Source organism: Gordionus sp. m RMFG-2023, chromosome 1 (assembly GCF_954871325.1).
Source record: "Gordionus sp. m RMFG-2023 chromosome 1, tfGorSpeb1-WG-v2, whole genome shotgun sequence".
Lineage (NCBI taxonomy): Eukaryota > Metazoa > Nematomorpha > Gordioida > Chordodea > Parachordodidae > Gordionus > Gordionus sp. m RMFG-2023.
In genome coordinates, this window is record NC_088775.1 from 15,363,559 (window position 1) to 15,388,581 (window position 25,023).

At 27.5% G+C, this 25,023-nt stretch overlaps 1 protein-coding gene across 3 annotated transcripts in view; it reads right to left on the reverse strand.

Moving 5' to 3' along the window:
* Positions 1–1,992: 1,992 nt before the first annotated feature.
* The window catches only part of LOC135931751 (cAMP-dependent protein kinase catalytic subunit alpha-like), a 29,417-nt gene continuing 6,386 nt past the window's right edge, over positions 1,993–25,023 (reverse strand). The window contains exons 1-10 of one of the 3 annotated variants that reach the window (XM_065469041.1): positions 24,165–24,349; positions 10,792–10,853; positions 8,240–8,368; positions 7,019–7,117; positions 6,578–6,660; positions 5,952–6,078; positions 5,547–5,642; positions 3,834–3,956; positions 2,859–3,023; positions 1,993–2,315 (exon numbers count right to left, since the gene is read on the reverse strand). In XM_065469041.1, the coding sequence (XP_065325113.1) occupies positions 2,190–2,315; positions 2,859–3,023; positions 3,834–3,956; positions 5,547–5,642; positions 5,952–6,078; positions 6,578–6,660; positions 7,019–7,117; positions 8,240–8,368; positions 10,792–10,853; positions 24,165–24,210 (1,056 nt within the window). In that variant the 5' untranslated portion in view covers positions 24,211–24,349 and the 3' untranslated portion in view covers positions 1,993–2,189. Of the gene's footprint in view, positions 2,316–2,858; positions 3,024–3,833; positions 3,957–5,546; positions 5,643–5,951; positions 6,079–6,577; positions 6,661–7,018; positions 7,118–8,239; positions 8,369–10,791; positions 10,854–20,516; positions 20,638–24,164; positions 24,350–25,023 lie in introns of those variants that run through there. The other 2 variants (XM_065469040.1, XM_065469039.1) reach the window with 2 other exon arrangements.

The window sequence follows — 25,023 nt, forward strand, 5'->3', positions numbered from 1 at the left end:
GCTTAGAGAAAAATATTATTATAAATGACATATCAAATCTGATATCATATTGGCAGTGCCGACTACCCAAGTTAGTGTGGAAAGATGTTTTTCAACAATTAAATTTATACTATCTCATAGATGTAATTTGAGTGAGACGAATTTTGAAAATATATTAATTGTGCGGCTTAATAAAAAAAAATTTAAGTATAAAAAAGTAAAATATTGTTCATATTAAAATTAATCATTGATATTATTTTTATATTTTTATAAATTAAAAATTATTTTATAAAGTGCCATTAATAAATGAAGGTTTTATACATGTGTTTTTTAAATTAATGATAAAATAAAAAAATATTTTCCCTATACATAATTCGAATGTAGGTTTGAATACAAAAGTGTTCAACCCAGTTTTTATAGGTTCGAACCGAACCTATATTTTAATATTTTACGAACCGAACCTGAACCGATATTAGTTTCGATTTAGATCCCTGGTCACAACCACTTATTCTAAGATATAGCTCATCAAAATTTGTTTAGGGAACCCCACCTAGACACATATATTTCCGTATTTTTCATGTGCACTATGAAGAGTTAAGAATCCTAAAAAAATGCGTTATTTATTGAAGAATATTTCCAACTTTGCTTTCAAATTCATATATTAAGTTAATCAAAACACTAGATTTCAAAGGTAACGCCTTTAGCTTATGAGTATAGCTGGACAATGACTAAATGTAGGCTCATCTAATGCAGGCCAGAGAAAATCCTTTAACATTAAGGCGTCTTAATTTTTATTAGTGAAAACTCCCTAAGCTAAAGTGATTGTTTTCGACTAAAACACGGATTATCCAACTTTTTAGCCGACTAAAAATAGGCTTAAACGGCTAAAAAATATAGTGATACATTAGAGAACAATTACTAATAAAATAATTCGAAGCTAATTTTTTTTAAAAAAATTTTTGTCAGGAAGTCTAAATATTCAATTAACCACACTCTCTTTTTTAATAATCCTTTTTAAATTTATTATATTATATTATTATTTATAAATATTCAAAACAATATAGGTATAATTATAATATTAAATCAATTCTTTTTTTAAAAAAATACACTTATACAATCATAAACTTCAATAGATTTATCGATGAAGATTAATAATATTTACAGTAAAAAAATATATAATTCAATTTAACATTTTTAGCAATCCATTCAATTGATAAAATAAATATAAAGGTTTTTAAAAGAAAAAAGGAATTAATCATTTTTAAACAAAAACAAATATAAGAAAATACAATTTTATAAGGGGTTTTTATGACAGTGAGAACTTGAATTCTCAGGCTATAAAAATATATATATTGGAACATACACTAAAAAAAATTTACCTAAAGAATTTTCAAAGTCTAAAAAGGGAATAGAGCAATAATGAAAGTTAAAATATAGTCAATAATTTTCGAAAGATTTAAATAAGAAAAACTATTACTAAGTCATACATAATAATAATATAATACATAAATAAATAAAAAAATAAAAATAATGTCTATAAATAATAATGTTTGATAAATATATATATATTATATATGGCTAATTTACGAATTTTAAATTTTGAAACTATGAAATAATAGAGCCTTCTTGAAATTTATGAACATGTCATATTTTCAAAACAATTTTTTTTTATTTAAAAAATATATTAATTTTGAATTTCTAGTAACATCGTGTGACAGAGTGACCACAAAAAAACCTAAGGGAATTAAATTTTAGCGAGAATTAAATGTAATAGGAAGAATACAAACAATATAAGAAAATAATTGATCTGATTGGAATACATTTGTTGGAAAAGCACCACGCTCTATAACTCCGATATTTTTAAAACAAAAATATCAAGCCGCCTAACTTTAGAGATACTTAAATTTAACAAGTCTTATTGTTTAATAAAAAATACCAGAAAATGTTTCGTATTATATATCCTGAATGGTTGCAACATATTACAAGACAAATCAGTTCTGAATTACGTTGAGTTTTTAAATTTATCAGCAATTAGATATTGTACGTAGTGAGTAAGGAAAAATAACTTTGATAGACGGGTGTTTCAAACAGCGGCATATTTTAGTAATTATTTTTTGCTAAAAAGTAATTTTATGCACGTTTTTTTTAAATTTTTAAAGGTGTTTATTGATTTTATTTTTAAATCACAATCGCGATGCTATCGTGTCATTTTAAAACTCGTTGAATTCTTTGGTACATTTTTCAGATGTGGATACCCGTAGGGGTTCTTCATCGTAATCGTCAAAATTACTCGCGTCACCTGGACCTTTGTTCTTGGGGATGAATGGAGCTTCGATCTTTAAAAAATTTTAAATAGATTTTTCATTATAATCGTAAAAATTTTAAACCACTTTTAAGGAGTCGTTCCAGGTTACCTTCTTGCAATAAAACCGCTTAAATGTTAATAAATTTATCACTTAAAACGAGTCCTTGCTCTAAAAAATAATCAATTTACACTTGCGACAGAACATTTTTTACGAGCGTTTAAGAGAGACCGACCTAAAGTGGCTCATTGTTCCCTTTATTGTTTTTTTTAGCAGTTACCGTTCATTGATAAAACGAACTATCTGCTTTAAAAAAATCTATCATAAACTTCGTTACGAACCGTACGAATGCCCAAAGATCAGACTAATTCGCGGTCCTAAGTAGATCATGTCGGCTACTGTCCGGTTTCAGCATAATACTGATTAGTATTCCATTATTTAGCATTAGCAATCAGCTTCAATAAAAGGATAATATTCAAAATATTGTTATTACTCGTTAAAAGTTCATTCTTACTCACCAAATGAATATTTTCCGAACATTTGTACAGACAATTACAATAAAATTTATCGTCTAACTTTTTTCTGATAAATGGCGATCCAATCGGTGGTAGCAAACCATTTATGAATTTTAATGTCGGTGACGCCATTTTTCATGTTACCGTAGCGTTTGGTGAGATCGACCTGCAACAAATTTCTCAGTAAATCTTTGAGGTCAGAACTAAAATGAGATGGAAACCGGACCTGATTGAGTAAAATTAATATTTTTTAAAAAATATATTATGATTTTATTTTTGCAAAAATGTATTTCTAATCTAATATCAAATTTGAATAATCAAAAACCAGAAAAAAACCTATTCAACACCGTAACTGAGTTTTTATCTCACGTTTCTTATAAATCATAATAATCTTGTTTTGAGTAATAAGTATTTTGTTGAGAAAATTGCATCTAAATCTAAACAAGTGATTGCTAATGAAAAGTAAAATACAAAAAAGCTTTGAATAGGTATTGAACCACTTTTTGGGGCTGATCCGAGCCGATATAATTAATCTGATTATGTTCGTTATTATATATATTTAATGTTTTATTTTTTATACCATAACATAAGTCACTTAAAAAATATACAAATTATTACAATTTTAATTTAAGGTTATCATTTCGGCTTATTTATTCATATGTATTTATCAATGTAAAAGTATGTATACTTCTAAATCAATTCATTTATTGTAAAAATCCTAATCTATTTTTGCTCCAAGAGCATTTCTATCGTGTAAAAATTAGAATCCCATCTAGTTTATCCATGATCAATATAAATTGTTAGAATTGTGTTAAATTATTTATAAAGTTTTAAGATTATATACAATTTTTTAAAAATAAATATATATTTTCTTAAATATTTATAAATTTAAACTAAGACACCATTTTATCGGTTCTAATCGGTAAATTTAATAATATCGGCCGATATTTTTAAAAAGGCTAAAAATCGGCCCGATTCGATAAAAATTTTGGTACATGCCTGCTTTGGACATTTGATTAGAAAATATTATTATTACTTTTCCAGCGACAATTTTTTCGTATATTTGAATAGGTTGATCAGCGAAAAATGGAGGGTATCCAGCCGCCATTTCATATACCAAAACACCGAATGCCCACCAATCAACAGCTTTGTTGTAACCCTATTGTATAGGTAATATAAGATAATATAAATATATTGTTTCTTATGTCCTGGTGTTAAAAAGCCAGACTTTTGAAAAAGACCCGATTAAGATTTTAGCCAAAATAATATTAAAGCCTCGAGATTTGGCAAATATAGCTCCTTTCTGTCATCTATGAGCAACTTTTCCAGGCTTATATAATATTATTTTAGCGAAATTTTAATTAGGCCGTTTTTAAAAATAGGTAAATCGTTCTTTTTAACAACATTAGTTCTGTGCTCTTCTATAATAATTAAATGACGATGTTAAATGTATACGTATATCTATAACACTTTAATTTCATTTCTTAAATATTTTAATGTTTCAACACTTTTCGTTTATTAGTACGCAACGATAAAACCCTCCCAAAAAATCCTTTTTTTTTTGACGGGGTGGAAAAGCAACGTCTTAAAACGTCTAACGGAGTTAAAAGATTTTATTGTGATAGTATAGGAGGATAATCGTTTCTTTAACGGGTTGTAAAAGTTAAGGGAAAGAGGTCAATGATATGGAAGAACACCAGATAGTGAAAAACGTGCTCCACTACCTTCTACGAAGAGTAACAACAAAGACCACTCAGAGGGCAACCAAGGATAATTTAAATGAAAGTAGTGGCCTAAATAAATGAATCCAGAAAATGGCCACTAAACGAAGAATAAGATGGATAAAATTCTCTTTTTTTTTAAAAAAATGAATGTGCTAATTATAAATTATAATCCATTTCGTTTATTTTTTTCTAGGATAAATTTAAATGAAATTTATTTTAAAATCTATTTATTTTACTTCTTAATATAATATTAATAAAATGCACAAGATAAACCAACTACATGAATTATTTTTATCCACTAAAAACGATTATATTATTAATTTTATAAATTACAAAATATAACTATTAATTAAATGTAAAAAAAATAATCGAAGCGCCAAAAAACGAACTAATATATATTAAGGAGATAAGTTTGACTGATAAAGAGATGCCTTAATCACTGAGAGGGAGATGATGAAAGCGGATTTTACTGAAGGGGGGGGGGTATTAAAATTGGTTTGTTATATATTTTTTGTTAACATTTATATAATGCTGTTGTAGTTTTATATTTTTAAAAAAGATTAATTAATTAGCTGTCAGTTTCAAGTAAATAAAATACTAATAAAATGAATATTATAAATTATCTTAAAGAAAGAAAGAAATTTTCAAGATGAAACTCAACTCAGATGCTTGGCCAATTTTTTTTAGGCAAAATGTTTGGCTAAGCCGCAATGGAGCTGGTCAAATTTAGGCGGTTTAGCAAAATTATCCTGTCGTTCAATTAGCATTGAATAAGGACAGTACAGTAAAGCTTGTCCAATTTGGGTAAGTCCTTATCTTAACCAAAATTTTAAGTCTCAATAACCGATAAACTACTATTAGTTTTGATAAGTACTCTGGACAACTCTCTAAGTTAGTTAAAAATCTTAATCCATATGGTGCCCAAATTACACAGATTTTGTTTGAAAAAGGGACTATGTGACCAGAAAAATGAAGTAAGAAATAACTGGAATAAAAAAGAATTGAATCTAAAGAAGTTTACATACTTTGCTAAGGATAATTTCTGGTGCCAAATACTCGGGTGTACCACAAAGGGTCCATGTTCTACCTTTCACTCTTTTGGCAAACCCAAAATCTGTAATCTTTTGTTTGTTTTAAGGGTTGAGGACGAGGGATTTTTATAATTTCAAATGAATGAATAAAATATTACAATTGAAATAATAAAAGATTACTATTTTTATTAAAAACCTTTTAAATTCTAAACAAGGCCGATTTGGTCAAAAGAGAGCCAAACCTTTTTGCCATCTATATGCAAAATCTCGATACTATTTGTTTGATCTAAATATGGCTATGTTTTAAAAATCGGTTAAATCGAGGTTTTTATTAACAATCAAGGTTCCTATTAATCCCTCCAAAAAATAAAAAAAAATATGAAGGAGAAAATGGTTAACTTTTAGATATCCTGTAAGATCGATCATGATATTTTCGGGTTTCAAATCTCGATACAAAATGTCTAAAGAGTGTAAATATTCGAAGGATAAAACCACCTGAGCGGCGTAGAAATTACATTGTGATTCCCTGTTTTAATTCATAAATAAAAAAATTTTAGACTTTAAATCACCATTTTTTAAGGTACACAAATGTTAGCTGGAAAAAAAGCATTTTGCATAATTTTTCATCATATGAGAAACGAGATCTTTTTTAAAAAAGGCGCTCATAACGATTTTTATCCTTGTTATCCTAGATCAATCTTTTTAGGCAACTTTTCTTTACGCTAACGCAATTTATCTAAGAGGAGCGAATTAGTGGTGGTAAGAGATTCTTACTATTATAAAAATATTATATCGGCGTTCAATAGTTGACATTAAATAATTTGTCAACATAAATCTGCGTGAATTTTCTCCTATCTTTAACATCGCCTTATTTTCGAGAGTGTTAATTAAAAGCAGCGCGGACAAAAAAATTGAACTAGGACGGTTTTAAATGACAAGAGATCACGAAGCCACTATATATATTTTAAAAAATAAATTAAGATGACTAAATTTTTTATTGATTTCAATAAAAAACGTTTATAAACCTGAAGCGTCCAATTCTCCTTAAATGCGAAAACATTTCTCCGCCTGTAACGAATTCGAGTACCATATATAAATTGGAGTTATCCTATTACAAATAAAAAATATATTATAAATAAGCAACAAAATCGCAAACTAAATAATGATTAATTTAAAAATTATTATATCAAAATATTAAAAGTGGAGTAAAAAAAAATAGGATAGGCTAATTATTAATAATATTACACTTGGTGTTGTTTGAAAATGAAGCAATCCTTTGAATCACAAACATATATAAATAAACTAGTTGCACTCTTATTAGAATCGGTTTTGGATACTGGAAATTTGTAATCGGGTTCCAGTTCTGGTTTTTAGAAAATTATCGAAGCTGTAAATCTCTACTCTGATCATTTATATTTTCCAAAAAGTTGAGATTTTTAAGTTAAGAATTTATCAACATACGTTACTTTAAAACTGTATTCGAGTTTGACAAGGAAAGGAAAGTTTATTGCTTGTAATATACGTTTTTCATTTAGCGTATGTTCTACTTGTTTCAATTTGAGTACCTAACATAATAGAATGTACATAAAATTTAAAATCAGGTGATGAGGTCATATGAAAAAAATTAAAATTAAATTTTGTCCGCTATTTCCGGCGTTGGCTAATTTATAAATTTTATTTATTTTATAAACTTGGCAGAAGGGATAATAAGATGTTTTATTGAAAAATAAACAATTAATTAATAAGACTATTTATTAAATTATAGGTATGTAAACATGCTTTAAAAAGCGAGGGTTTTATAGATTCCGAACCTATTCAAAAAAATAGCCCACCACAGTGGATGAGCCACAAATTTTTTAAATTTATTAATTTCTTGGAGTAAAAATAATAGAAGAGCGAATTTCTTACTACAAACTCCTTCCTGACTTTAAAAACGTCTAACTTGGCTCGTAAAACATATTAGTCGGTAATATCTTTATATGACAAACCATTCCACCGACTCGATGGATCGACTAATGCGGCTCATCGAGTCTGCTCAGGTCGGGTTCGAACTCAATCCGAGGATCGGCCGAACAATTTAGCGATTGTCACAATACCGTGACGAATATTTATTCTAATATAAGTTGAAACAATTATATATCAATATTAGGGTAAAGGTTAATTTATATTTAATTTATGAGATGCCATAGTTATACTGATTTTTATATCAATTCAGAAATATTTATAAATAGTTATTTTGAAAATTCAAAATGTTTTAGGATATTTTTGTATGTTTCAAATAAGGGACATAAATATAGTGAAATCATCTGCCTGATATGCGGATAGAGAAAAGTGATCAAACATGATCCCTCCTGGTTTGCAAAATGCCACATTTTCAGGCCCGGCTCAGATCGTTTGGAACGTCAAGTTTACCCAGCCCGTTTCCATTTTTTTTTACTAAGGTCGATCCAGTTTTTTTATTAAATACAAAGCTTCGCCCGAAAAATATTTAGTTGAATACCAAAATGAACAACTATTTATAATATTGGGGATTGGTTAAATTTAAAAACACTACATTTTATAAATTATCAATCACTTATATCAAATATCAAAATTAATAACTCAGCCAATAATTTTTTTCAAACGTTACCCGACCTGCAGACCTATAATCCACCCGTAGTAAATATAATATTAAATAACTAGTTAACCTTTTGCTTGTCCAATATTTTCATTGCAAAATATTCTCGATTCTTCTTGTTTAAGACTAACATGACTCTCCCGAATGAGCCCGTTCCCAAGGTTTTCAGCCGATCGAAATCATCCAAACAGGATGTGCTCTATCATATTAGCAAAAAAATTCACATATTGAAACAAAAACATTTAAAAATAACTCTCTACTTACTGTCCCAATATTTGTAAATTTGCAATATTTTTAATATATCCGTTAATCAATAATATTGCTTATTGTTGATTGGTCGAAAATTAGATATTATGTTATAATAAATAATAATTATTATATTTTTTTTTACTTATGATATTTTTGTAATATAAAAAATTCATTATCGAGAAATTGTAAGTTTTTGATAAAATTATTTTGAATTATTGCATTTTTGTGATTCGTATATTTTTATAATTTTAAAAATAAAAGGATTTGATATTAATTTTTGTGACACTAAATTTAAATAGCAAAGAATTATTAGAATTTAGAATAAAGATATTAAGAATTGGAGTAAGAAAAGTGAGGTCTAGGAATTGGTGCCGAAAATATCATAAGTAAAAAAAATATTAATTATTATTTTTTATTTATTATAACACATTGATTGTTTAATCTCCGACCAATCAACAATAAGAAATATTATTGATTGACGGATATATTAAAAATATTCGAAATACTAGGACACTCATTTACAATAAGTTAGTATAGAATAGGTTGAAAAAAAACACAACTTTTTATGTTGGATGTTATTTTTCCCATTCAACTCAACTTCCTGGACACCATCAAATATATACGTGTTTAAGAATATCGTCAGACGAGTTTAGAATCGTTCTATCTAACAATTAAATTCTCAGTCAAAGTGTGAATTTCACGGATGTTTACAAATAATATTGATATTGCCAGAGATCCGTAGGCCTGTACCATACCGGATTTAACTATTACAAAGAGGAAAAGAGGGGGGGGGGAGGGAATTGCATATATTAATCTTGCATAAATTTATGAGATAAATCATGACCGACCAAATTTCGATATGAATATTTGAGCTAGATTATTTGTCACGCTAAGGTACAAAAATGATTTTCCTTTGTTGTTTAAATGTAGACTGTTTCTTTTATATTTGTATGCAGAAATAAAACCTAATCAAGGTGGAATAGTGTTGAAAAAAAGCTCGATTTTCCTGAGTTTAAGTTAAGATTTTAGCCAAAATATTATCATGCGAGCCTCGATATTTCGTTAATAGATGTCCAAACCTTCGTACCAGCAAAATCTCCAGGCTTGCGTAATTATTTATTAGCTAGAATATTGAGTTGCCGTTTAACAATACCAATAGTGGATTAAAAATGTGTTATATGACATGCGTAAGGTATTTATTTTTTCTATAAACAATAATTTAAAAGAAAACAAATCCAAATTATATTTTATAAAAATTATATCGATTAAATTCTTACTCAAAAAATTTATAAACAATAATCCTAAAAAACAAAAATCTAAATTACGCTAAAAATACTATCGTTTAATTACTTATGACAACTCCGCCCAATCAGAATTAGAATTCATCCTCTAATGGAGCAGTCATCATTAATTCCATCCAATCTCCAAGTTCTTCTATAAAAATTGCTAGACGCATCTGTCTCTTCCGCACTATCCAGGGGCGTCGAGGTCTCCCAGAAACTGTCTTCGGATCGGGGACGTTGTTCTTCAGATATATAAATATGGTACAGGATGAGGTGATACATGACCCCTGTCCTAGAGTGTAGATAAATTTAAACGGGAGCATTGTATCCATGCTATTTAATAGAGGAATAGCTATTCTGTGATGGGATATATGATAAATACTGGAGCATTTGCTAGATGAAATGATTAGAAGGAAGAAATAGGGATCCACAATTTGGTGGATGGAAGGTAGCGGTGTTAGGAAGAGTTGAAATAGAAGAAAGTACGTGACCTTTGATTGATATATTGGAGGTAAAAGAAACAGGGTTAACCGAAGACAGTTTCAGGGACAACGTCCGCCGGTTGGAGATAGTGAGAGAGAGAGAGATACAATAACGTCTTGCAATTTTTGTAAAAAAATTTGGAGATTGAATGGAATTATTGATCACAAACTCCGAATTAGAGGATGCATTAGGGGAGGATAAATTCCAATTCTGATTGGGAGGAATTGTCTTAAGTATAATTATAACACACTTTTTTATTTATTATAAAATTATATTTAATTACTACGAAATTATAGAAATTTCGTTTCTCGACAATAAAAGAAAATAAACAGGGTGCGTCCTGATTCGACTTATTATTAAACAGCTGGCTATATAGCTTCCACATAAATATCTTAAAAAAGTAAGAAAAAAATACTAACGATGCCATCGAACATTTAAAACAAACTAAAATAGGGTGTGATCAAAAGTGTCTAGCCCTAGGCTAAACAGAAATAAGTATGAAAAATCAAGACACACCCATAGTTGAATTAATATTGAATCGTTCTAAGAAATTACCTTTAGCAAAAAATGCCCGGGCAGGCTAAATAAAGTTATGTATAATCAATACCGGAGTAGGGTTCTCCCATCTTTCTTTGAATTCTTTGTTGGCCTTTTCCAAAAATTCTTTAACTAAAATAAAAATGGAATAAATATCAATTAATTTTCAAAATATGTAACGTCGTCACCACTGCCTCGTAAAGTAGCATTTTTAAAATTGTTCAGGAAAGACAAAAAATATTTTAAATGTTATTTATTATAATCATAAATTATTATATTTATTCATGAATTTTTAATTTTATATAATAATACTTCTTCATTAGTTTTTAAAAAATAACATTTTCACATATGCGAACCCCTATGCCACTCGAGTTTCTATTGATTAGTTACGAGGTTTTGATAACGTTAAAAATTTGATTTACAATTTTTGGGGAAAAATGTGAAAAATATCGATTACGAGATTGAAAAATATCATTTACGAGATTTTGATGCTCGTTTTTTTTGTTTGAATGTTATTTGATTAAAAAAACTAGTTTTTATTGATTATTGAGACACGATTTTATGAGAGATAATAGATGGCTAATAGATGAACCCATTTATCCAAAAAAACATATTTTGAAAAAAATGTTGCTTACGAGGTCTTGCAATGGTGATTACGGTATAATTAATAATAGGTAATTGTAAAAACACCCTTTGTTACCGAATTCTAGGTAGATTTTTAGTCCCCCCCCCAACCCTCAAGTTTAAGGCCTCATCCTTGTTCACTTCTTTAACCCTGCTTAAAAAAACGCAAAAAGAATTTGCACAACCTATCTTTTAATGAAAACGTTTTAAACGCAGCTTAAAAGATAGTTATCCAGGAATGACCTCTAACCCACGCTTTTATTTACCGTGTTATATTCTTAAAAAATAAATTATTACTTTTATAAATAAATAATAACCTTTGATATACAATTGCAAGTTTAAAAATGTTATTTGCAAATAAATATAAAATATATGGACATATTTCCCACTGCGCAACACTGTAATTAAAAGTTAAAATGGCCGTTCTTTTAACCACAAAAGTTATAATATATCCATTAGGGGGGATTTTTTAAAATTTTGGATCGATATAAAACGGGCCCAACTGAAATCCCGTCCGAAAACCCGCGCTAGGCTATTTAAAAATTTTTTTAAAAAAAATTTCAATTATTCAAGTTGGGAGAAAGTATAAATTGAGCTTATAGTATTCATTTATGCTGCTATTATTTTAAATTTCCCTTTGAAAAAAAAAATGCAAAATTATTTACACTGACATATTTTAAAACGGGAGGCTGGGTTTAAAAATGTGTGATTGGCGTAATCTGATATTAAAAACATCATGCCGTATATTAAATACGAATATAAAAAAACTCTAGAGGGGATGCACGTGGCTCCGTAATCGGATATTTATTCTTGTTTTTTTTCAAACGAATTAATATATAAAGGAAAATTGTACTTTAAAAAATCTTTATTTTGATTTTTAAATTTATTTAAATATGGATGGATTAATTGACATAAGAGAACTTTAAAATAATTATTTTCAATTGTAATTGTAACCATAGTCGGATAATGTTTATATTTTATGGGCAAACCTGTAACATCAATACTAACCTAGAATGATGTTTTATTTAATTGGGTAGCACATTCATTGACGTCCGCCAATTGGTGTTTAGAATCGACTATAACTTTAATGTGTGTTAAAAGTTTGCAAATGGCAAAATTTTAGGGGTCAGCCCGATTGTCATTTTGTTTTTACCTCATCCGTCAAAATTTGAACCGGGCTCGGTTTTTTTAAATCCAGAAATATTCCTATAAAAAAAATAACCAATAATGATGATTTTCTAATTATAACAATAAACACAAAATGTAGGAAAAGGGAAAGGAAATCGTTTTCTATGAATAAATGACCATATTAGCAGGTCATTTATTCATTAAAATTACAAGCAAAATAAAATATATTTATCTTAACTTTTTTTTCTATTCACAATTAAGCGCGCCAAGCCTTTCTACTTTGTGACCGCCCGGCCCAAATAAATTTTTTTTAGATGTTTGTCTGACCGCAGATGTACAGTTGTATACTTTTGATAATTGAATAGTCAATTCAATTTATTATTAGGATTGTGCTCAACCTATTTTAGTCGATAACTATTAACTCATTGTTATTGTTGAAAATATAGATCAACTTTTTGAAGAAAGTGAAAATAAAATTAACTCGCGCTTTAAAAGCTTAGCCCACTTTCTTTGACAAGCAGCGCCATTGAGATCGAATTCGCCATTTTTAAGACAATCAGACCACAAACCAACTGCGCCTCACTCCGTATACCAGGCCCGAAGCCCAATAAGATTGGCGGATAATCTGCCAAAAATATTTTTACAGGTCGGAGTAATTTGGTTTCTAGGCTTATTAACTTGAGCATATTTATGCCTTTTCCTTTCTAATAAAAATAATATGGATTGTAATTTTTTTAACAGGTTTAGTCCTGCGCTTGTCTCTAGTTTATATCTCCAGCCTAACAAGGAGGGGGTACGACGCAATCGCATCGTAATATTAGGGTACCAGAGAGCTTCTCAAATCAATTTTTTTAGTCATAAAGAAAAGGGCGCCTCAGAGTGATGAGTTAGAGGGTTTTCAGCATATCTCTATCTCTCCGAGCTACCATTACCATATTTACCTTTTTAGGCTATGTACAATTAGATTTTGTTATTTTGCTAAATGCATGATATAACTGAACTTTATTAAAGGTATTCATATTTTTATTTTGTCGGTATAATTTATAAGTAAAAATAGTAGCTATTTAAAAGATTCTTTAAGATAAACTTATACCTAATTTTAATTCAATCGGCTTTTGGGCAATTTACTATAATTTTTTTTAAAATAAGTGATCATTTAGATGAAGTACCAACCTTAAATAAAACTGTTATACCTGTAATTTATTTAAAATACGAAAGGAAATAAACAAGCCCTTAAAGGACCATAAATATAATAAAGGAAATGAAAATAATTATTCAAGAATATTGAATTTAAAAAATTGAAGCATCCCTTCCCAAACAGGCCCGTAGCCAAGAATTTTCAGTTTGGCGGGGGGAAGGGGCAACTGTTTATTTGAGGAGGCCAATATTGTCTTGAAAAAAAAATTGTCAGACACTCATAGAAATTTTTCTATTATTATCGAAAAATTTGTAAATGCAAATAGTTATGTAAACATAACAAAATAATATAAGATAATACGGCGATTTTTATTTTTAAATTTTAACATAAATGAATTTTAAAAGCTAAATTTTAGGTTATTTTTTCCCCATAAGCCATTAGAAACTAAATTTTGTTTCGCGTGTCATTCAACGATTCTCTGGTGCTCGATAAAACCTTCTTGGTAGTGAATGAGGCCTCATAAGAAGCTGTGATACCATAATAGCTATTGAATAATATTTTCAAACTCATGTCTTTCTTGCTACTTCCGCCGCTAATAATTCTTTTGTGATTTTATTTCATGATGTAATGTTTCAGTATTAAAATTGAAAAATACAAGGTTATAATAATAGTTAGTAAATCTTTAAAAACGTTCAACAAAATAATCAATTATTTCTACTTTCAAAGAACTCCGATTAGAGTCCTTTTCATAATCAAATTTTAATTTGGCATTAGCCAAAAAATTATAAAGGTTTTTAGGCGTTTTACGAAACTTCCAGAATATTACGGGGGGGGGGGTCAGATTAAGATTTTCAGCCCCTAGTCTAATAGAATTTTCATCTCTTTTGTGAAGGCAACACATTAACATCCACTATATTTATCTACTGAATGAAGATACTTATTTAATAGATCAATTATTAATAATTCATAAATTATAACAACCAATAAAATATAATTTATTAACTCATGAGTGGTAACTTCCAAGTTAAGAGTATTAGAAAAGTAAAATAAAAAGTAAATTAATACTTCACAAATAGCTTCAAAATTCTCATAAATGAAACGAATGTTTATTGATCACTCCTCTGGTTTAAGGTTTAAAGTCTCTTAAGAGCATAATCATCTATATTTATAGAATACGTTAAAACTCCTAAAAAGCATTATATCATGCTGCAATTAAAATTATAGGAATATTGTTATTCGAATTATAAACAAGATGCAACTTATGATTTAAAAATGTATAATCTTGTAAGCAGAAAGATTTTCTAATAAATAACTCCTATTAAATTCTCGTTTCATAAAAAAATACGAAACTGCTACATCTTTTGTCTCAACAGCCTTAAGACAAAAAAAATGCAGCATCTCACTTTCTTAAAATATAATTTGTTGATATAGATTTCAACATCATTTCTGCCACAATGGATACGATTCCATTTTGAATTTTAAGTGATGTGTATTGAGCTTTTCTGGTAAATTATTTTATAATTTTTCATCTTTTTAGTGGTGTATGAAAATATTGTAATAAAAAAGTCCTGAAGAATAAATTATATTTTCATCAACAGCATCAGTTATTACAGTGCAACAGACCCATGTAAAGGGAGCTCTTGTATGCTGAGATTGCTAAAACTCAAATTGATGGGTCTCGATATTTTTGGATCCTTCTTTATATTACGATTTTTATCAAGCCATATTGTCTTGAATCTAAATGAATGATAAATATTTAATTGCCAACCCAGAAGAGAATCTTAGCTAGATTTTGCTTCTTTTTTTTAAACACTAACAAGGAATCATTTCAATTCAATAATAATTTAGTAAAAAGTAAAAAAATCAAGTCTCATAATATAAAGACCAAAAACATATCCAATATCATATGGTTAACCCTAACAAACATATTTACCTTCATGTTCTTCTTCTTCCATAAAATGGTGTGGGCTATGACTACTATCTTCTTCTTCATCATTATGATGCACACCTATATCTAGAACCATGAAGTATTAAAATATTTTTTAGAAATGACAATTAAAATGTGTTATTAATCATCAATCAAATCCTAATTAGACTGATTTAGCATGGAACTGACGAATTCACCAATACAAGTGTTTTTTGGCATGAATATTTTATAACTAATAATAATATATTTTTTCAAGAATTTTCTTGTTTTTATAATATTAGTCTGGGTTAAATAAAAATTCAATATAACTAAAATTTTTCCTAAGAATTTTGTTGTTTTTCCTTTTAGGTTAAATGGTTCATAATGGTTAATGAAAATTAATAACTAATATTCCTCTACAAATTTAGGGACCCGAAATATTTTTGGAGGGAAATAAAATTAACTCGCATTTTAAAAGCGTGGCGAATTTTCCTTGACAAACGTCTGTAGATTGAGCAGCCCGAATTCGCCGATTTTAAGCCATTATTACTAAAATTATATTCTAGTTTCTATTTATCAACAAATTTTCAAATTTTTATTACATTATGTATATAATTATAACAACCAAACCGCCGACCTTCAGAGCATCACTCTGTATATTAGGCCCCAAGCCTTGTATGATTTTCGGCCGGGTCGGATAACTTGCCCAAAAATATTTTAACGGGCCAGAAGCTCGTAATTTTTTTCAAAACTTTAACAATTTCTCATATTTATACATTTTCCTTTCCGGAAAATAAAGGGGTTATTTTCTTAAGTCGTACCCAGTATCTATTTTACATATTTTTAGTCATAGAAAGGAGCACCTCAATGTGATTAAGTTATTTTAAAGGGTTCTGCATATCTCTTACCCTCCAAGCTACAGACACCACGCAATTACTTTTATTGGCTATGTACAAATAAGATTTTTGTTTATTTACTCCTAAATGCATAATGAATCTGTTCCCATCTTCCCATCTTTATTAACGTTAGACATATTATTTTATCAGTAAAATTTGTAGGTAAAAATAGCTATTTAAAAGCTTACGAACCGAAGAATTGACTATTTATAATTATATCAATCAAATAAGAATTTTATATTCAATTATTCGTTTGAATATGAATATTAACCCTTCAATACTCCAGTGGGGTATATGAGACCCCAGGCTTGCTAGAATTGTTACATAAAAACGGTTTAATATTATGATCTGAAATCTTCAGTAGCTTCATCAAATATATCTTAAAATTATGGCTGAATAGTTTTTAAGATATAAACATTTTGTGACTGATTGGGGTTTGTATGACCTCCAGAGTAAATACGTAATTTTTTTGAAATTTTTTTTTTTTTAATTTTTATAATTATCTCATTTTTCAAATTATTTTTATCATTTATTATGATTTTGACATATTCTGAAAGTAAATATAATAAAATTTATTTAAAATGTAATATCATTTTTCATATATTTGAGTTGGATATAAAAAAATAACATTATTATCATATCCAAAGAAAAAAAAGGATGTCATAATGCTATCAAATTTTCACCATAATAAAAATGTTTATAAAAATGTTATAAGAAATCCTGAAATTATAAAATTTTATAATATGACTAAAGGTAGGTTAGATATGGTGTATTGAATGACAAAAAATTTTTAAGCAAGTCTTACACACTTCTAAACATAATATCATTTAATTCACATTATATAGCAAACACAAAAATATCCACTTACAAAAAGTAATTTCATATATAAAATATCAATAGCCATATTTAGAAGTACAACAAAAAATCAGATTGTCCTGACGAAGGAATCTATATGCAATATATTAGGCAAAGTTCATAATATAAATCTTATCCACTCAAGAGGAAGGTGCAGTATGTGTCCCAGCAGTAAGGATGAGAAAACTAAATAATTTGATCCAATATGGGGGAAAAAATTATGTTTGGAGCATATTAATGCTTTATATGATAAGTCAAAATTAACATATTTCAATGTCCAATATTTTTTTTATTTTTGCATGTATTAGTGTAGATCTTGTTTTATATTGAAGAATAAATATCAACATAATGAATTATAATGATGATATGATAGATAAATTATTTTTTCAATTTAATAAGTAAACTTTTTTAGAAAATTTTGGCACAAATTATAATTATCCTCATTATTTTTAATCTAATCATAATAAATTAAAATAAATAAATATTTTATCAAGTTTGAGGTTTGTTCTATCTTATATCGAAATACCAAAATATAAAATACAAAAGGAGATATATATATACATTTGAAATTGGGGTCTATTAAACCCCACCAGAGTACTATTGTCATTTTTTTCGAGTATTGAAGGGTTAAATTATTCGATTTATTTAAAGGAATCGATTACGATCAGTCATGATTAGATTCGCATTAGAATATGCCAACCTTATCCTAATTCGATCGATAGAATTTGGTTAATTTACTATTAATTTTTCTTTTTATAAGTAATAGATGTAGCCCTGCTTTAGATAAAAACTGTTATTACCTGTCATTTATTTATAATACAAAATAAAAAATAAGCCCTGGAGGGGTTATAAATACAATAAAAAAATTAAAATAAATATGCAAGAAAATTGAATTTATAAAAATTGAAACATATCGCCTCAACACTCAAATAAATTTATATAACGGGGATCAGATTCGAGGGTAAATAAATTATGATTAATTTATAAATCTATACTAATCATAAAAAAAATGAATTGGCATTTTTATATTTAGTAATACAATGCAATGCAATAAATATACAAAAATTATGTAACAATTTCTTGGAAATCTATTTATATATTTACAATATTTTCATTTTCAAATATGTATTTAATTTGTAATTGAAATTGGTTGGCAGGAGTTCTGAATTCTGTACACTGTATCATTAAATAAATCAAAATACTTTCAAAATTTATGTAATAGATGATGGGTATTAGAGGAGGAATGGGGGGGGGGGGGAGGGGGGGTAAAAATTATCGTGACCTATCGGGTCATGCCGTGGGCGTGAAAGGTTAATTTAAGAAATAATACACGAATTTCTCATTTTAAATTTACGACGATTATAATATTCCGATCTTCCTTAATATTCATTCTAATTAGAAATGATAAATTCGGATTAAAAATTGAAACTCAGAATTTTTGACCTTACTCACACTCAGGATTCAAATACCGAAGGATATTATTTTTAAATGATTTTCATAAAAATTTATTTTTGAAAATCCAAGATTATTTTGTTTTTGAAATTTCTCGGAAGGAATACTAAATCGCCAAAAATTTTGTATTATTTTGAATCTTTTATCTCTTTTTTAGTGAATAATTACTTAAATGTTTATTTTTCTTGATTTATAAAATAAAATTAGCTGGGGAGAATTTAGGCTTTAGGATGTCGGGTCTGTAAAAATTTTTTAGCATAAAAGATATATTATCAATATCAAATAAAGGCCACTAAGAAAAAATTTAGTGCTATTAATTATCATTTTAAGTCCCTGGATCTAGGTTATGTGAGTAGTGTTTTTAAAAAGCCCTATTTGGGTCTATTTTAAAAAATGGCCCGATTGATTTTACCATAAATAATATTATATAAGCCTCGAGATTTGGCAAATACATGTCCAAACCTTCCTGCCATCTATGAGCAAAATCTCCAAGCTTACATAATATTATTTTGATTATAATCGTAATTGGGCCGTTTTCAAAAATCGACCAGAATAAGGGCTTTTTTAATACCACGTCACAAGGAGGGGGGGGGGGGGGGTTGAAATTCTTAAAATAATATCTATAAAAGCTATATATTATAAAAAGTTACATTATGTTAGAAAGGTAAACTTTCAAGATGAATAATTATTCTTTATTAAAAACCAATTCAATTTAAATAATGTAATAACAGAAAAATTATATTATATAAATAAATTAAAATATAATGTATTTTAGGACAAGCGGCCTAGCCAAGGGTTGGGAAAGTGGGAAATTCTTCACCTCTATTGGCAATTTACTTGATATCATATTAAACTAATAAAAAAAATTCACCTATACCCTCCATCCCCCTCCCCAATGTATACAATATATAACTATAAAAAACAATAATTTGAACGGAAAATAAGTAAATTAGCTATTTTGTGGTATGGGTTTCGCTATAAAAATTTTAAGATAATTGATCGAAATAATTTTCGAATGGATGTGATAAAATTTATCACTATAAAGATCTAGGAGCTATGAAATTGTCGCGATGAAAGTTTCGCAAGAAAGTGTTTTAATAAAATTTTTGCTGAATTAATGTAGAAGCAAATTTAAGGCAAAAAAAAGTGATTTTGTCATTCATTCAAATTTTGTAATTAAGTAAAGGTTACAAATTAAATGAAGAAATTGGCCTTGGTCATGGGTAAGCCACGTTCAAAATATTATAATATGTACCTCCTGTTATTAAAAATTTAGTTTGTGTGTGGGTTTTTTTTAAGGAATTATATGAAAAATAATACTAATACTTAAGAATGATATTGCAATACCGTCATTGAACTATCGTTATTTAAATAAAATCGGAAGGTGATATTTTTGAAAGATTTTCTTTTTATGTGCTATTTTGATTTGGAATTTAATTTTGCTAACTTTGACTGGCAAAAGTGAGAGGGGGGGGGGGTTATGGGGATAAAATTGGGAGTTTCCTTAAGGATTTAATATCGTTGGTCTTTGACAAAAAAGTCAGAAAATATTTTAAAAAGTATCTATATTATCAAATACCGGCAGTGGTCGATATTTTCGGCTAGATTTTAGCCAAATTTTTTTTTATCTAAGCCTCGAGATTTCATGGAAATAGCCTTTAGAACAAATTTCTAAGCTTGGGATTCGGTGGTTCTGATTCAGAATTTTGATTTCGTACATGTATCACCTTGAAGAAATTAAAATGATGATTTTTGAAAGTAAAGAAAAATTGGAATAAATTTAATATTTTTTTTACCTGTCTTCTTTATAAAGAATTCACTGTAAACGTGGCGTAGTTTTTTCATAATATATAATAAGAAAAATTTGATTAATTACAGCCAATAAGAAAAATTCGATTGGTTAGCCAAAAATATGATTTGTAGTTTTTTTTAAATTTTATTTCCCGAATTTTGTTTTTTTTTAAATTCAAAAGTATTTTTTTTTAAAAAAAATAAAAAATTGATCGTAAAAATAACTTTTTTTTACGTTACGAGGCTTATGATTCGAATCAAAAAATAGCGAAGGAGGGAAGAAAAACGAAGCTACTTAATAAAATTTTATATATGCATTTGTTAGCATCCATATATAATTGTGATGGTATTTCGATCATGCATGCATATGCAAAAAAATGTAGTTATAGATAAAAGAAAAATTGAGATAAAAAGTTTTAGGCAGGATGCATACAAACCCAAATATTTTTTTTAATTGATAAAAATTTTTATGAAATTTAATTTTTGTTTAAAAAAATAAATCAAAAAATAAATAATAAAGTCCAAAATAATTTTGTTTGAAGGTTAAAAAACTTTTTAAGTCAGGTAACAAAATATGTTTATTTAAAAAAAATTTATAAGCCAGTTTGAAAATGATTACTAATTACTTGTCTAAAAAAAGTTATATTTTTTAATACGAATAAGTGAAACTGAAAGGTGTTAGAATTAATGGCCGAATGCGAAAAAAAAAGAAATATTATAAATTTAAGACAATAAAATTTATATTTTTAGTAATAAATTTTTAGGCTATAAAAATTCGTAGAAAGGAACCATTTTTTTTAAATTTTGGCAATTTATATATGTTTTATAAATAAAATAATAGATGAATCTATTATAACGCGCACAAATTGAGTGTTTACGTTCCGCGTACTTCAGTAAAAAAAAGTAACGCATGCATCCCTTGTTTACATTGAGGATTTGTGTCTTTTATTAGTATAGCCGATTCAAAATTTTAACTAAGGGCGAATTTATAGTAGACACGTTTTGTTCAAACGGTTAGGCATCTAAAGCCGAGTTATTTACAAAGCCAAGCCAAAAATAGGTACAATTTATAAATATGGAGCGAAATGATGATACACTATGATAATGAAAAACATGTTGCGATTATAGTTAGGTAATCGGCTAAGCCCCAACTATAGTTGCGATGCAATTATAAAAAAAATATGCAATACAATTAATAAAAATAATGGCGAAATTCGAATAGGATATTTCTGAAAAATTGTATAAAATATTTATCTCTTAGCTTTATATATAAAATGCTATGAAGAATTAGATTTGATTTCGATAATGTTAAATACCGCTTCTCTTGAACAAAGCATGTTTACTATAAATTCAGCCAGGTTATATTTAAAAAAAGAATTGGTTCTTATAAATTATATTATCGTCTGCCTTATTTCATTAATTACCAAATTTATGTTTTCACTTAAAATTAGCAAGAGCAGAGCGCCATTTGCAATTCGTTATTTGTTATGAGAACATTACATGTTAGAAAACAGGTCCGACCCAAGTATTGGAGTCAGGAAAAAAGGAGCAAATGATTTGAGCAACCATCATAGCCATCAATTAACCCTAAATGGTCAGAGCCAGTGACGTCACTGGTCCAAAGTGTCGCTAAAAGATTCTTGGACCAGGTCTGACATCTAGTGCAGAATTATTTTAAGGGCCAGGCAAAAAATATTTATAAACCAAGCCAAAAAAAACCTTTTCAAAAATCTTTACAATTTGTTTGGGCTTTGTCTGACACTTACAAATTATACTATACTATAAAAATTGACATAGATTTTTGCCTAATTCTAAGCTTAAAATCTCATGCAAACTTCAGGACTGTCCAAGGCTTATAGAAATATTATATATATACAAGTTGTCAGGGAATCTCTTAGGCAGGAAACTTTTTGGACAGGGCCAACTTACTTTTAAATAAGATTACAGAAAATTAACAGTAATTTAACTATTTTGAGCCCACCTGCTCCCTAATTCAATAATGCTATCACTAAAGGTTTCAATAATAAAATGGATACCGACAGGCCTGTTGTGCGCACCATTATTCTAATTAATTTAATACTCATCAAAAAAATAGGCTATTAGCCATTAGAAAGTTAACCCAAGTTGAGCTGACCCATATATATAAATAAATAAAAATCTCATCTGTTTATCATTCTTAGATATTATTTTCTTTGCCCCAACTGTTCTTTTACTCCAAATACCTTATGCCATGTATTATATAATTTAAGACTTATGTTAACTTTATTGCTGAACAAAGATCATTTTAAAACCCTTTAAAAAAAGATTAAACTTTAAAATTAGTTCCTATAAGATTTTCTGAAATTCTCTTTATTCATCTATGAATGATACTTATTCAAACTACCTTTTCTATCTCTTACTATTCATATTTTCCTAATGGTTATTTTTTGTCTTTTATCATCGTCAAGGTCATTCATCCAAAATATTTAAAGTTGTTTATTTCATTAGAGTAGTGATTTTTTGATATTCACATCAAAATAGTGAAACTTACAAATGCCAACAGTTATATTTTAAAGCTTCCTTGATTGGGTCTTATATGCATCTAAATCTTTTTAGTTAAATATGTACCTTAAACATTGCAGTCAAGTCTCCCATTGATGGGGAAGAGATGACAATTCTGGCCATAACTGGCTGGGCAAAAAATTTATTGACTGGGATAGGCGCTAATTGGGCAAAATTTGAACCAAGCAATTAATATATAAAGAATCAGGTAGGGCCTCACAAATGTCTTATTTTTGTAAAAATATAACAGAACATGGGCATTAAATATATTTTTTTGAATTTCAGACTAATATTTTTTTGACTATTTGAAAATAAATTACAACATGCTTATTTCTTTGTATTTAAAAAATAGTCTAACTAAAATACTAAATCTATAAATAATATAATAAATTCATAAAAAATTAAACAATTTATTTATGATATAATTACAAATATCAACCCTTGATAGCCAGAGGATATATAAAAGCCTTAATTGACATTGGAAAAAAAATATAAAAATGTGATGAGCAGAAAATTTCTTTCAAAAAAATCTAACAGATGGGTATTTTGTAAAACACAATGGGCTGGGTTTGACTTTTTGTAAAATTATTATAGATCAGGCCAAGCAAATTTAAAAAACAATATTGCACAAAAATTCTTAATTAGCCAAAGCAGGCCACAGGCTTTTCAGATCTCTAATCAGATATTTTTAATTAAGTGTCAAATAATTTCCTATAAAAATAATTTAAAAAGCCTATCTAATTTTGTTTATTAGCAAGAATCCTAATTCTAGATTCACCACTCCCACCCAGATTAAGTGATTTTTTTTACATTGATAACTATACAGGATTATGATAGTAATGAAAATGATTTATTTACTAAAAATATAAATTTTGATTATGAAAGATGGTTGAATAATCTACATATAAATAAATTACATAATTATTCTAATAAAACATGTTTGTTTTTAAAAAGTAGCAACTATTAATATCAATATAATATATTAAGATAATGTCTTAAACTATCATTAAATTTAAAAATGGTAATCTGTAAAGATAAATTTTAATCCAAATCATGGAAATAAATGGTATATAATTTTATATTTTTAAATTATTTTATGTTTATAACATTACCAGTCTCTTGAGAATCTCCTCTTTTAGAACTAGGTGCATTACCCATTAATAAATTTATTTTTGAGATTAATTATTCATCTTTGATAAAGAAGCATAATATATCTCTGAATAATTTTGACTTTAATATATTTAATAAAAATTAAGAACAATATTCTTTTCAAGCACCATTAGAACGAAATTATGAAATGAATGCAATGGTATTAGTATCACATTATAAGTTAATAAATTTGAAAATTAACAATAAGCATATATCGATTTTTTATTTTATTTTTTATTGTTTATAATTCTTCAAATAATTTTTTTTCAAAATATAAAGATATTTTTGTATATAAATTATATAATGTTATTGTTAATATCAGATAAGGAGGCGAGAGATAAGTGTTATATAAAAATTATAAATTAGATTAATAAGTGTGAAAGTTTGAAATAGTTAATGTTTTATAAGATTTTTAATAAAAATAATTTATGCCTATTATAGAGTTATAAATTATAATCGAATATAACAGTTATCAAGGCCATTAAACAAATTTTAAATTTGGGACCATTGGCTATGGCATAACTAGAGGAAATTCCCTATAGAAAATTTGCCAGTGTAAGTAACATTTGAAATTATAAAAATCCCCCTTATCCTTATATTCTCCCCGAAAAAAAAGTTCCCGAAAAAAAATACATGTCTTTTCATTATAAACAATATTTTCAAAAAATAAATTCTTAAAAATTAATAAAAATTTGTAAAATCAAAATCCTTCTAAAAAATATAATATGACCAAAATTTTTCAATAGGTGGCCTAAAAAAAACTATAAAATAAAATTTATGGTATAAAAAGACCCCCCCCCCTCCTCTATTAAATTTGGGTAC